Raw genomic sequence first — 15,405 nt, forward strand, 5'->3', positions numbered from 1 at the left:
TAATATCAAACTCTTGATACAATACGATTCCCCTCACTACTAACCCTAGTAATGACTCCCAACACTTAACTCTAAGTGTTGACACTTCTATAATATAAAAGTTACAAGAAAGAACGATCCTCAAAGATGTGCTTCTTAGTCAAGCAAATAGAGGACAATTACAATTGTGAAATAGTAACTTAAATCTGACTCGCTCAGTGCTATGCTCAGTGCCGGAGGAAACAGTTTTCAGCTCTTAATATTTTCGGTTTTTGTCTCTGAAAACTTGAGTTATGACAATGAATTATAAATCCTTTTATAGTACATGGTGTGGACGAAAATCCTTCAAAATATATATATCTTTTACTCCTTAATTTAAGGGACAAAAATTTCCTTTTTAGAAAAACAAATTTTATCCTTTTTCATCTTTATCTTTAATTCTAAAAAGATAAGTTTTCCTTAAATCAATGTTTATCTTATATTTTGAATAACCAATAGATTTTCTTTTTATCTCAAACTCTTTTATTATCTTCAATTCTTTTTATCCAAAAGCAATTTTCGAAAATCTTATTCTTTATAAAAACTGTTTTACACTTTTTTATGAAAACACGTTTTACTTAAAAATTCTTTTACAAAAGCGTTTTTATTTTTATAAAACACGTTTTCTGTTTTTATAAATTCATTTTGCATAAAATCTGTTTTACGTTATAAAATTCTTTTACAAAATAGAAAACTGTTTTTATAAATTCCTTTTTGTTAAAAATCTGTTTTACGTTACAAAATTCTTTTATAAAAATATTTTATCAAAACACGTTTTGAAAACTTTGTTTTTATCAAAACACAATTTTTATTAAAATCTTTTTCCAAAATTCGTTTTTATCAAAATCTTTTTCACACACGGTTTTTAAAATTCTTTTTCTAAAAACATACGTTTTTATAATCCTTTTTATTTCTGATTTCGAAAACCTATTTCCCTTTTATATAGATATATAATTTCAATATAATTATTTACTTTCTTAACTCCAAGAAAATAATAATTATACTAACTTTATATTTCTATATTTAGCACATAGCATATCACTAAGTTAGAGCATATTACATTTTAATCCAAAGTAACTATTCTAAGGAACATGTAAACTTGACTTCAATCTTGATTCTTCTATTCTTCAAAGTCTTCATTTATTAATTCCTTTTTTCATGCATCTGTTGCAACTGTTACATACTTTCACACTAAAATATATTATATTAATTTTCATCATCAAAACATAATATGTGCATAAAACATAACATGTACATGCACAACAGTCAACATAGCATGCATTTCAGAGTGATACATCTTTATACAATTTACAACTTACAAGATGCCATGAACCATGTACGTCCATGTCAATTCTACATTGTTGCTATTATATGCTCTTATTTTTGTTTTTTTTTGAGCCATTAATATTCATTTATGCTAAGGTTGCAGAAATAAAATTCTAAAGGTTTTTTCTCCTCAATTTATTTTCAATTGAGTTCAGTTTAATCAATTCAATTCAATTTAATTCAGTTTAGTTCAGGTCTGGACAATACTTTACTTTCACATATCACTATTCATTTTAGTTCAGTTCGGTTCAATTCAATTTAGTTCAATTCAATTCGATTCGCTTCAACTATTTTATGCCAAATAGAACATGACTAACAGTCGAAATATTCTTCAGAATGGGAAGACAGCACATATCCAAAGATAAGAATTAGTACATTGCAAAGAATAGCATCATTCAAAAGCTGAAAAGTGACATAATTAATTTTATTTCATGGTTGGTTTGATATATTTGTATCTTGTACGTACCATATCATTCCATCAAGTCTATAAATAGCCAAACTGGTATAGCTTGTTTTGTACTCACTACTCAGCACATCACACAATCTTCTATATAGAGATCTTCGGGTACGTAGCGGGGTAATTCCCTTCCTTTTCAATAACTTTACTCTTTAACTATGTTTTCATTGTTTCAGTATTATTTCTATGCCTAAGACTAATGATATGAATGATTAAATGTACACATGCATGCATATTAGTGAAGCTAGCAAGAAATAATGGCATCAAAACAGTGTGAGAAGAAGGCGCCGCAACTCAGCGCTGCGCAGCAAGCGGATTTGGATAAGATAGTGGAGCAAGCAAAGCAATCGTATGTCTGTGAAGATATTGCGAAGAAAGCCCGTGAAATCGTTGCCAAAAATGAAGGCCATGAAAAGGACCAAAAATTGGTGAGCTTGCTAGCAGGCACCTTCACGAATTCAGCAAAGGATATCTTGACCCTTTTAGACAGCAAGCATTGGGACGGAACCATTGTCGTAGACTTTCCAAAAACTTTCAGTCTTGCGGGTCCTTTCTCTATGGCAGGCCTGTTCAGCGGCATTAAGGCCGGAGCTGCGTATGTCGGCAAGAATCAAGCTGGTAAAGAATGTGTTTGGCTGGTTGCTTTTGCAGACAACAGCGCTCTTGGAAGAGTTGTAAGTACTCAAGTTTAACGACCTTACGAACTCAATTGATAAGTTATATATATAGGCTCCGTTTGGTTTGCCGTCAGTGTAAAATGATTTTCATGGAAAACAATTTACAATGGAAAATACAGTTTCAAAAACTAGTTTTCTATTATTTGGTTTCATGTAAGAAAAATGATAACATGAAAGGAAAATGAAAGGGAAAGTAAGGAGATAGCGTGAGAGGAGTGTATAAGAGGTGATAGGAAAAATGAAGGAAAACAGTTTTCCCTTCCTTTGAAAATGAAAATTGTTCTCCATCGTTGGGAGAACAATTTTACTCCAACGGAAAATGGTTTTACACTCCTTTGCATACCAAACTATGTAAAATTGAAAATAGAGAAAAACAGTTTTCCAAGAAAATGTGTCACGCCCTACCAAACGGACTCATAGAGTAACTAATGGTGTAATTAAGTTATTGTTTGTTCAATTTTCCAATACGATAAGTTGATCGATCTTCTCTTTTTATATTATAATTGGGTAATGCAGATGTATGCGGAGTGTGGCCCTTTACGCAACTACACCAACATCAACTGGGAAGCCATCAAAGCCAAGTTGAATGACGCTAGCTTTATAGCTTATGCCTCTGACGCTGAGACTGGAACTTCCATTTATGGTACTATCGTCGGCCAAGACCCCGGAACCGTGGCTGCTGCAGCCTTCACTGGTTAAACAAACATACGTCGACTACGTACGTTGGATCAATAATAACTGTTTCATGTACTCAGTGTGATCTACGTACGTATATGTGCCGATCAACAATATATGTTGTATCATCTTTGTTGCATCGTTATTTACTGTACTGCCTTTATTTCAGTATGTTTAAATTTTGTTACGAGGGGAAAGCACTTCTGACTGTGAGAATATGTACGCAAGCTGCAAGCTGCTATCTACCGTGCATGTTTCTACTATGTCAGTTTAAGGTTTAACTACTACTAATAATAAATAAAAAGTCCTCCTTTAGCATATACTACGTCTGTTTTTCCTTATCTTTCCTACTTGCTTTTTCACTGCTGCCCATGCGCATTTAATATCATTAATATTTGTATTTATAGATTAGTAAAATTTATAATTAAATTGGTGTAGGCATCAATCCCTAAATGCCTACACGGCCACTTTATTATAAAATTCACCGAAGGATAGCATAATTTAATTGCTCTTTTCCACTTCTGAAAATTCTTATCCTTCGTCGGACATTATTAGTAATCCATTAACGAATCCTTCCTTATTCTGAGCAATCAAAGGACGATGCATATTTTTACTCCATCTCATGAATTTATTTCTAGAAAATACGACAGTAACTACGGAAACAGTAAGATTATCAGAGGTAGCAATGAATAGAGGATCAATATTACCTCCATTATCAACGTAACCTCCATTTCTACCATTTCTACCATTATCGCCATTCAAATAAACTTCATAATCAATCGCCATTACTTCAAAACACGAATTTGATTCACAAGATTTATGAATCGCAAATCAATTGCTAATCATCTGATTGAAAATTCAATCAAAAAATCAAATATCAATTTCACCACAAGAATTTCAGCTACAAATTATTTTGTGTTGTAATAAAATCAACCTTAATCTCATGAGAGAGATTCAAGCTCTAATACCATGTAGAAACTAAGAATCAAGAAATATTTTCATTGAGATTAAAGAAATCTAGAGAGAATTGATACAGGAAGAAAGGAGAAATGAGATGGTAAAACTGAACTTACTAATAGAATACAGGAGGAAGATTATTTATACAAGAGGTGGTTATGAACAACTAACTAACTAGCTAACTAGGATACATAAATGATCTTATAAATTTATGTTGTGACTCTAAGTCAATGTTATTTTGATGATGATAAACACATGTTATTTTGATGATAAACGGAATTGTGCCATAACTTGTATGAGTGTAGCAGTGATCTAAGAAAGCCATGAAGACTGGACGTTCGTGAAAGATTGAAGAACTTGAAGATATGGAAGCTTAGATTTTGTTATACTCTTAATTATGTAGTGTAAAGTATTGGAACCTTGTGTTAAACTTTGTGCTAAAAAAATTAGAAATATGAAATTTGAATGGTTATTTATTTTTTTATAATTAAGGAAATAAGTAAGCATATTAATTTCATATATCTATATAAAAAGGAAATCTTAGTTTCGAAATTAAGATATTAAAGAAAATGTTTTTAAAAAGGATTTTATAAGAACAGATTTTAAAAAACAATTTTAGAAAACCCGAGTTTAAAAATATTTTGTAAAAATCGATTTTAAGAAAAAATATTTTATAAAAGAATTTCGAAAGCAAGGATTTTTAAGAAAAAGAAGAAAGAAAAACTAGTTTGTGATAAATTTTGAATAAAAGGATTTCGAAATAATAAGGAAAATGAGATAAAAAGGAAATCAAATTGGTTATCAAGATTATGGATAAACATTGATTTAAAAAAAACTTATCTTTTTGAAATAAAGATAAAGATGAATAGGATAAAGTTTGTTTCTAAAAAAAAAAAAAAAAAAGGTTTTACCCCTTAATCTTAGGAGTAAAAGATAATCATAACTTCGAGAAGGATTTTCAATCAGAATATATGCTATAAAAGGGATTGAAAATTAGTTTCATAACTCACGTTTTCAGAGAGAGAAAATCGAAGATTCTAAGAGCTGAAAATAGTTTCCTAAGGCACAGAGTATGGCACAGAGTATGGCACAGTTCTAGTCAAGTCAGGAAACTAATTAATTAATACCGTTTGTAATTGTCCTCTAATTTACTTGAATAAGAAGCCCACTTTTGAGGATATTTTCTTTCTGTAATTTCATCATTGTAGAGAGTGGCAACACTTAGAGTTAAGTGTTGGGGAGCACTACTAGGGTTAGTAGTGGGGGAGTCTTATTGTATCAAGAGGTTGATATCTTAGGATTCAAAATAAAGGAGTTTGGTTCGTGTGGATGTAGATCTCAGAGGTGATATTGAACCACGTTATATCTTGTGTTTGAGTGATTTATTTCATATAGTTTTCGTTTTAATTTTCGCAAAAACTAAAATCAAAGATTTACGAGTGTTTTGCACAGTGCCTGGCACAATGCCATAATAGAAGTTTTGCGAAAATCGATTAGATTTCCTCACTCAATTCAACTCTCCCTCCTTGAGTGTCACCTTGTGTTCCAACAATTTGAATGAAAAATGTCGCGTAATCGGTAACTTGTATAAACGAGCTACCAAAAAAAGAAGACTTGTACAAATTTATAATATCAACATGATTGGAGCCTATTCTATTACGTACCCTCAAGAATCAAAATGTTGAAATAATGTCATGTTCCGAGCCTCATCCTTTGGTTACTTTCAAGTTTCAATAATAAGTAGTTGCGTCGTTCTGTCAGTCATCCTATATAGCAGGAATCGGAGCTGTCTGTAGAAATATGTCAGGTCTTTGGCTAGAAGGCATTTGTGAAAGGATCTCCCTGCAACGACGCAAATGTTGCTGAACTTGTTACGTACTACGAAACTTAGTAATTAATATCACAACTCCCAAAGTTAGGTTCTAAAACTGGAGACTTGTGCAACAATGATTGGCTTGAATCCCAGTGCAATCTTCTGACCAGCAACCTGCAAAAAAGGGACCCACCCTGGAGGTTTGGGTGGTATTTCCCCCTCGATGCTTAAGTCAGATATCAGGATGTGAAGGAACTTTTAGAGAGAGAAAGTAGAGAGAGAGAGAGAAGAATTTATGGCAGAATAACAGTACTATGCTCTGCAAAACGTACCTTCACCCTGAAATCAAGGACTATTTATACTGTTTGAAATGACTGATGTACCTTGATGTCACCTAATTTGGGAGCATCTGATTGGCTAATCAATGAAATGGGACACGTGGCAGCTGTTGATTGGTTAATACACCTCACTTTTATGCAGAGGTGCAGACCACCTTTACTGGGCCTGAAGTACAATTTTTGGGCCATTAGAGGGACTTTTAGTACTCTTCCTTCAGGGAAACGTACTTTTAGCCCTGCAAACTGTTGGCCCTTTGTACTTTGCCTTCATGAGCGTATGCCACATGTAGGGCTCTTATGAGGCCACGTGTCAGCTTGATAGCCGTTGATTTTTAGGCTACAACAGAACTAGTAGCCATCAAGGAAGCTATGGAGTGGGCATAGGAGAGGGATCGGCATAATTGTATAATCCTACTTGATTCATTAATAGTAGTGGATGACATTAGTGGAGCTGCTAGGATCAGGGACCGATATACTAACATAGCTAACTCTTGAAGGGAGTCTTTGCAGGAGGGCTGGGTGAAGTTGATACTCAAAGTGGAAAGAGAGCAAGTTAGAGAGGCAGACTTATAAGCGCAAGCAGCTAGGAAGGGGACCTTAATGGCTAATGATTTCCTCCATTTTTCGAAACCTTCTTGGGAGGAAATGAACATTGCTAGTAAAGATATAACCTATGAACGCCTACGCTCATGTTGTAATATTTGGGCCCAAAGGCTGCCTTACGCTTCGCTACTTGATTTTAACTCTTAACTTTTGAATCTAATTTATATATCTGCTTCATTTATAAAAAAAAAAACAAAAAAAAAAAACAAGTAGTTATTGCAAAAAGATCCAAATAATTTTTGTTGTGACATGTGCAAGATCATGAGATGATAAATACTACTTATTATTAAATGCCTCATGGTACTTTGAAAGAGATGTAGACCAAATTAACAAAGTAACAAAGACTGATATCTTGTCCTTTTGAGCTCTATTCTAGTATAGTTCCGCGCAATTCAACTTAATGCAGCTAAGTTAAGTTCAGATTAGTTTAGCTCAATTCACTTCAATTAGAACTGGCAAAAGTTGACACTTAACATGACACGAACTCAATACGAAAAGAATAGGTTAATGTTGAGGTTCCAACCCATTGATTATTATTATTATTAGATTAATTTAGTTCAATACATTTCAATTAGAGCTGGCAAAAGTTGACACTCAACATGACACGAACTTAATACGAAAAGAATAGGTTAATGTTGAGGTTCCAACCCATTGATTATTATTATTATTAAATTAATTTAGTTCAATACATTTCAATTAGAGCTGGCAAAAGTTGACACTCAATATGACACGAACCGAATACGAAAATAATAGGTTAATGTTCCACTGACACTTTATTTGGATAACAATTATGTTGGAAAAGTAAGAGAGGGGGACTAGAAGATTGAGTTTGCAATTTCCTTCCAAAATTGGAAGAATATTTTAATTCAAGAGAAAAAGGTAATGAATCCTTCTAATTATTGCCTTCTCTTTTCTTGAGTGCATTTTAAAAGTGTAATATATTGAACTATAATTTATTGTATAACAAAACCTCACACACATACATAATAGCGTATAGACTCCAACAAAAATAATATGGAATACACAAATAATTAATGACATGTATGAATCTTATGTCCATTTGTCATTTATATCATGTCATTAAATTTATGAGTTTATGGTGTAACAATTACACCCAAAAGTTTCTGATTAAACATAGCTTCAAAATTTTAAATATATAGCAACTCAAAAATTAATATAATATTTTGAGACCTTTTCCTTCCATACAAATATTTGTGGCTTGTTTATACACCTGATTTCTTTTCATTTGTCTACCATATATGTTTGGACAGATACAAAAGATTGGAATCTGAAATACTTTTACCAAAATTTATACAAACAATCAAATGGTACGTACAAGCCAACACACACATGCTTCCTAACAAGTCTACCAACCCCCTCTTCCCTCCACTCTCTAATCTCTCTATATTCAATCCATGCCATGCATCAAAGGCATCAACCAACTAAGGAAACCACCAAACATAATGGAAGTCATCATCCAAGAAACTACAACCATTTATCCATCAAACCCTCCCTTCAATCACCCCCATACTCTTTCTCTTTCTCACCTCGACACCGATCTCAACCTCCATGTCACCTTCCGCTACTTCCGTGTCTACGCAAACCTATCCAATTCCAATCCATTCCAACTCATTAAAAACGCCCTAGGAACCGCCCTCGGTCCCTACTACCCTCTAACCGGCACCCTTCGAAAACTCGAAGGGTGCCGGTTTGAGTTACACTGCACCCCTGGAAAGGGTGTCCCTATCATAAGGGCCAGTGTAGACTACTCTTTAGAGTCCCTTAACTACTTGGATGAACTAGATGAGACCTTTTCGGAACGACTAGTTCCGAACCCTGGTCTAGTTGAAGCCATGGATCATCCTATGATCTTACAGATTACTTTGTTTAAGTGTGGAGGTTATGTTCTTGGGTCAGCTGTTCATAACATGTTGTGTGATGGCTTAGGAGCGTCCGAGTTTTTCAATGGAGTCGCGGAGTTGGCTCGTGGGGTGACTCGGATGGAAGTTGAGCCGGTTTGGGAGCGAGCTAGTTTACTCGGACCGCGAGAACCGGTCCGAGTTGAGTTTCCGTTCGAAGAGTTTTTGAGGTTGGATAAGGAGTTTTCACCTTATTTGCAGAATGTTGGACCGACTGTTAGAGTTTGTTTTCCCATGATGGAGAAGTGGTTGGACCGGTTTAAGGAGTATTTACAAGAACGGTCCGGTTCGCGGTTTACAACTTTTGAAGCATTGGGTGCTTTCATATGGCGAGCAAGGTTCGTAACATGTTATGTGAACTGAAAATGATTTCGTTTTTACTGTTTTGCTATGATGATTATTCATTAGAATTTAGTTTATGGCAAACTTTTGGAATTTGGTAGTTTGGATTTTTATCCAGTGAGTATAGTATTTCTTACTTTCTTTTCTGTTTTGTTTGTGGGGTTGGTGGCTGTGCATGTGGGTTATATGTTACTTTCTTCCACGTGATTACATGAACTAACTGCCCGTTTGATAGTTGGTTATAAATTGTGGTAATAGGAATGAATTTGTGTGTAAATTTGTGAAAAATATCATTGTCTATTCCCATGATAATGCTAATTAATCCTAAAGTGTCCACTTTCCTTCTTGAATTTTCATTCCCATCTAATACATCTTATAGGTGGTAATGAAAATTGCTTCCCCTTGGAGACAAAAACACAAATTTAGGGGTATGATTGCTTGCTATGGAGAAGAAATGTCTCCTCATGGAGATTTTAAGGGTGCTTCCTTAATAAAATTACACTTAAAATTCATTCCCATTACCGCAGTTTATATATTAACGACTACCAAACGGACCGTAAGTGTTTTTTTATGGTCCCTTGTAAAAAAAAAGTTTTCAGCCATAAACACAAATAATGTGAATGAGATTTGATCTTAGATTTTGAATATTACCTCATAACTAACTGTCCTGATGTGAGGGAATAGTAAATTACATAAAAATTACCGGATTTCAAACTATACATAGACGACGACACAAGTAAATAGAAATTCTATAGCAATATATTATAATACCACATAGGATCAAAATTTATGCATTAATTTATTGAGCCAATAATAGATATACCTCGTTAAAAAGAATAGACTCATGTCTAACTGGTACTGAGAATCAAGGTTGGCCTAGTGGTTGTAAGACCCTTCTTCCACTCCTATGATAACTGATAAGGGTTCGATTCTCATCCCTTATAAGAAAAATCCTTTATTTCCCCCTTCTTTGCCAGGAAATTCTCTTTACCTTTTAAAAAAATATATCTAACTTGTACTACTTCCATATTATGTGATGAAACAGGGTGAAAGCATCAAATATTCCAAAGGACACAAAAGTGAAATTTGCATACTTAATGAACATAAGAAAGCTACTTAACCCACCACTACCTAAGGGTTACTGGGGAAACGGCTGCATACAAATGTACGTTCAACTCACTGCCGGAGAATTAACCGATCAACCCATTTGGAAGACAGCAAGCCTAATAAAACATAGCAAATACAACGCGAACGACGAGTACGTAAGATCATACATCGATTTCCAGAAGGAGAACTACGAGAAGGGTATAACAGCAGGGAAGGAGGTGAGCGGGTTCACTGATTGGAGGCACATTGGTCATTCTAAGGTCGATTTCGGATCGGGCGGTCCAGTAAATGTGGTTCCTCTTTCCAAGCATTTTCTGGGGAGTATTGAGCCATGCTACTTCTTGCCTTATTCTTCTGTTGCTGTTGAGGGGAAGGAAGATGGTGATGGATTTAAGGTGTTGGTTTGTTTGAGAGAATGTGCAAAAGATGGGTTTATGGCTGAAATGGATAAGTTTAGTAGACTGGAGTTTGATTTAGGCTAAGCTATATAATATATCTATAATGTTTAGTTAGTACTTAACTTTGTATGCTTTGGTTCATTCCGATTCTTGTCAATGAATTAACTGTTTTTCAAGCATGAACTAGTTTTTTAGCCCCAATTATATGCCCTCAGTACTCTAATTTTTGAGAAATTTCTTGAGTACCTCATAAGTTTGACGTAATTCTCAAATTTCTCTTTACATTTGGGGAATTTCTTAGATACTCTTGAACTTTGACTTTGTGTTCAAAATACCCAAACTGCTAACGGAACCTTAACATCGTTAGTTTTTTATTTCTCTCTTTCTCCTCGATTTTCTCTATCTTCTCCCACCATCATCCATTAATGACTATCTAAAGCTCCAAGCTTTATCTCACCTCCCACTTCCATGCCTTTCTCTCTCCTCCCAAATATCTCACAAAACCCAAACTAAAAACTCATATCATGAATAATAATGGTATGTAGTATAATGTTGGTTGATTGCACACATGGCAAAATTCTAGTGCGGGCGGGAGGATTCCAGATGGCACATAAACTTTGACAAATTGGCCTCAACATCACAAACTATGGTGCGGGTGCACCCAGCACCACCAACTTTGATTAGTAGCCAAAATACCACAATTAGCCTGGTACAAGAGTGTCATAAAAACGCTGGAGTAATTTTTTTTGCTGGTGGCAGGGAATCTATACTAATTTTTTTTCCATTTTCCCCATTTTCTTTCATTTACCCTATTTTTTCATTAACTAGATAGAAGTCTAAGTCATGTGATCATGTGTCAAGAAAAGTTAACTTCAGCATCATTTATGACACTCGTTGCACCCAGACCAATAATTTATGGTGTTTTGATTACTTGTCAAAGTTGGTGATGCTAGATGCACCTACGTCATAGTTTGTAGTGTTGAGGTCAATTTTGCCAATAAATTTGTATAGATTACTATATATTATAGGAGTTACTTTGTCGTACTTTTTGTTATGTGTGTTTTTGTGTTAAGAAAATTAAATGTATTAAGAGGTCGATCATCAGATTGTGCATAGGTAATGCGTTCACCAAAACCTATTGTTTCAGAAGTTGTATAAGAGTAATGCCATTGGTGACACAATTGTTCATGAAATTGCAATTTTTTTGAGTGAACAAAAAAAACACCTCTCATATTGGTGATAATAATTTGTTCATGACATGAACATATTTTTCATTGTTGACCATGTGAACAAATTGTTCATCCTATACTACACAAAACAAGCTAATGACAAGTTCCTCATGTCCTGGGTAACTTTGGGAAATTTTGTGGAGATTTCCATGGAATTTCCCAAAAAATTCCTTTATATATATAAAAAAATTATACCAAAATTCATAATTTATTTCCCTCTATAAAATGATATCCATATGGCCATATTAATATATTTTGAAATATTTCTTTTTTTAAATGATGAGGTATAGTGATGATTTATTTATTCATGAGTGGAGTTTTGCTCATAAAATGAACAAAACATGAGTAAGGAGGGAAATTTCGTGAACTTTTTGTTCACCATTGGCAATGCTCTAAACAGTCTTAGATTATTATTTATGATATTATGCTTATCATATGAAATATCAACGAAGTGGCCCAAGCCAAATTTGTGAGTTTGATTGTGTTCTATGCAACTTATTTTTGCTTATCTGTAACTGAACTTATTTGAATTTAACCGGATTATCTTAACTTATCATAACTTATTATACCTTATTTTGTGAGAGTATATATCTTACTTTTGCCTATTTTTGCTAAACTGAATTTTTATATATATATATAAGCACTGAAATAAGTTGATTTGAACATACAGACCTACCCTAACTCATAATAGTAAACTACCAGATAAACTATCATTATGACCTTCGCAATAATCGACTATCATCCTTCAGCCTAAGTAGTAAGAACTTAATGTTTTTTTTTTTGAAGTGAACATTCATTCATACTCTATCATTTAGAGACAACTAAAAATAATAATAGCGATAACATATTTCTTAGTTCATAGTTCTCTTTGCTCCACTATAAAACTAAAAAAAAAGTAAGTCAAGATACGAAATCATAATCAAAAGAATAAAACCTAAATATTACTCACAGAGTCACAATAAGCATACAAGTAATTTATTTATGATAATAAATACTTAATCTCACAACCATATTAGAAAATAACACAACAAAATGACAATGAAGCATGGTAATAATCTCTTAGATTCATAGACAAAAAAAAAAGGAGAAAAATAGGGGGAAAAATAATCGCTCGAAGCTCTATGATGTTTGAACAACTCCTTTCTTTCATCTTGATTAGTTTCTGCAACAAAGCAACAACCGGAGAAAAAAATGAGATACAATGAAGAATAAATGTTGAGATTTACTAATAAGAAGCAAAAACAACTGAATCTCAATAAATAAATAAAACCAACACTCGAACTTAAAATCTTTATATTACATAATATTGTATTCTGGTCCATGATCTATGTAACTATTAGAGGATCCTGTTTCATGATACTTAGGCTTTGTTTGGCACTAGCGTTTGAGGTAGTGTTAGCGGTTTGACAAGATTAATTGCTACTTAAGAAAATTATGAGTGTTTGATAAGGTAGTGGTTGTAGTAGCGGGTAGCGGTTGGAGTAGATTATGAGTAGCGGTTGTGGAACGTTATGACAGGTAACGTTTGATGTTTTTTATTTCTTTTTCCTTTTATTGTTTATTAATTATTTTATTTTAGGGCAATTAAATGTTTATTTTACAATAGCAGAGATGTAATTTAAATATTTAGTTTAAAGATAAGATATTTACAAGTATTTTAGTAAATTTTGTAATATAAATTTTTCGATGGTTGAATATTTTCTTAGATTTATACATCTCTTTGAGCAGCTAAAAAGTCGTATACTCCTTTTTATGTAACTTCTTTGAAAAAATAAATCTTGAATTTAACTATTGAAACGAACATATGAAATTGCTGTAGTTTATTTCATATTAGAATAAATGTCATTTATTGTCTTTTACAATTTCAACAGCTACTTTTGTCAAACACTTCTAATTAAACAACTAATATAATCGCTGATAGCTACTAGTAGAAAGCTAGCAGTTACCCTCAACTACTACAACTACTAGAACCGTTAGTTTTGCCAAACATTCATGCCTTACAATTGTGATGTGGTCCATGATCAATGTATCCATTCTTACTTCGCTATTGTTTCCGTAAATGCAATTCAAACAGCTTTTGTAAACCGCGGCGTTAACTTGTTATGAATAAAAACCTTGATCCACCATTGCATAATATGCTTTAGCTTCATAATGAAGGATTAAGCCTATTCAACGCCAATATACATGATCGAGGTCAGATAAGACGATGAAATCAACTTATTTAGTTAAAGGGAGTGCATCCACGATACACTCAAAGCTATTTTTTGCTCATTTGGAGTTCTACTTATTATGTGATTATACTCATTTTGAGGTTTCATATGAGCAATGAGCAAATAAATAGCCTTGGGTGTACCATGAGCACGGTACACCCGAGTGTATGATAAAAATTCTCAGTTAAAGGCTTGTATAACCGGCCCACAGAATGTCATGCAGATGCTGGCTGCACCATGTTGAAAGGATATTTTCGCGAGAAAGTAGAGTCACTACTCACCAATTAGTTTTTGAAAAGAATATTATGTTTGTATTTAATTATTTGTCATATTGTTGTAGGCATCAGTATTTAAGAGAGCTGATTAGATGTAGAGATCATAACAAGCTTAGTGGCAAAATTACAAATATTTAAAAGTTACCCCCTTTGTTTTTTTACTTGCTATATTTTTCCATAAACAAATATCTCATTTTACTGATTGAATTTCTTAATTTGATAATTATGACCCAACAAAAAGTACCAATATTTCCTTTTATATTTATCATCTTCCTATGATGAAGGAGAATATAGGAGAGGGAGAAATGATATTTACACCAGTTACCTACAAGGCTACAAATAATGAGTTGACTCTATTTTATTGGTGCAAATAATGGAGGAGAATATAAGAGGGAGAAATGATATTTACACCATAGTTAATTGATTGTTCAATCTTCATGGACCTTTTATTTGGGAGGGGATAAAGATTCTTCATAAGATAAAAGGCACATGGATATAACTAAGATGCCTCAACAGTCAACATAGCATTTCAGAGTGATACATCTTTATTACAATTTACAACTTACAAGATGCCATGAGCCATGTACGTCCATGTCAATTCTTCATTGTTGCTATTATATGCTCTTATTTTTGTTTTTTGTGGAGCCATTAATTTCCATAGATGCTAAGGTTGCAGAAATAAAACTCTAACAGTGGATATATTCTTCATAATGGGAAGATAGCACATATCCAAAGAATAGCATCGTTTAAAAGCTGAAAAGTGACATAATTAATTTTATCTCATGGTTGATTTGATTATTATATTTGTATCTTCTATGTAACATATCACTCCATCAAGTCTATAAATAGCCAAACTGATATAGCTTGTTTTGTACTCAGCACATCACACAATCTTCTATAGAGATCTTTGGGTACGTAGCAAGCTAATTCCCTTCCTTTTTAATAACTTTGCAGTTTACTCGTTAACTATTTCTTCATTGTTTTAGTATTTTTCTATGATTAAGACTAACTGTATGAATGATTGAATGTACACATGCATGCATATTACATGATACATACAG

General features: G+C 33.3%; 2 protein-coding genes across 5 annotated transcripts; both read left to right on the plus strand.

The window, feature by feature from the left end:
* Positions 1-1,760: 1,760 nt before the first annotated feature.
* On the plus strand, positions 1,761-3,416 carry LOC104900581 (hypothetical protein). Of its 4 annotated transcripts, none has more exons than XM_010688032.3 (3): positions 1,761-1,921; positions 2,041-2,475; positions 2,995-3,416. In XM_010688032.3, the coding sequence occupies exons 2-3, from the start codon at positions 2,059-2,061 to the stop codon at positions 3,175-3,177; spliced, it is 600 nt and encodes a 199-aa protein (XP_010686334.2). In that variant the 5' UTR covers positions 1,761-1,921; positions 2,041-2,058; the 3' UTR covers positions 3,178-3,416. The 4 variants fall into 4 exon arrangements, with proteins under 4 accessions (XP_010686334.2, XP_010686335.2, XP_010686336.2 ...); XM_010688033.4 differs by having other exon boundaries at positions 1,767-1,921; positions 2,046-2,475; XM_010688034.3 differs by having other exon boundaries at positions 1,774-1,909.
* Positions 3,417-8,185: 4,769 nt separating this feature from the next.
* On the plus strand, positions 8,186-10,823 carry LOC125492404 (spermidine sinapoyl-CoA acyltransferase). The gene is made up of 2 exons (XM_048634856.2): positions 8,186-9,121; positions 10,171-10,823. Exons 1-2 carry the CDS (start codon positions 8,280-8,282, stop codon positions 10,712-10,714), a joined length of 1,386 nt encoding a protein of 461 aa, XP_048490813.1. The 5' UTR covers positions 8,186-8,279; the 3' UTR covers positions 10,715-10,823.
* The last annotated feature ends 4,582 nt before the right edge of the window (positions 10,824-15,405 follow it).

The sequence above is a fragment of the Beta vulgaris genome, chromosome 8, assembly GCF_026745355.1.
Source record: "Beta vulgaris subsp. vulgaris cultivar EL10 chromosome 8, EL10.2, whole genome shotgun sequence".
Classification (NCBI taxonomy): Eukaryota; Viridiplantae; Streptophyta; class Magnoliopsida; order Caryophyllales; family Amaranthaceae; genus Beta; species Beta vulgaris.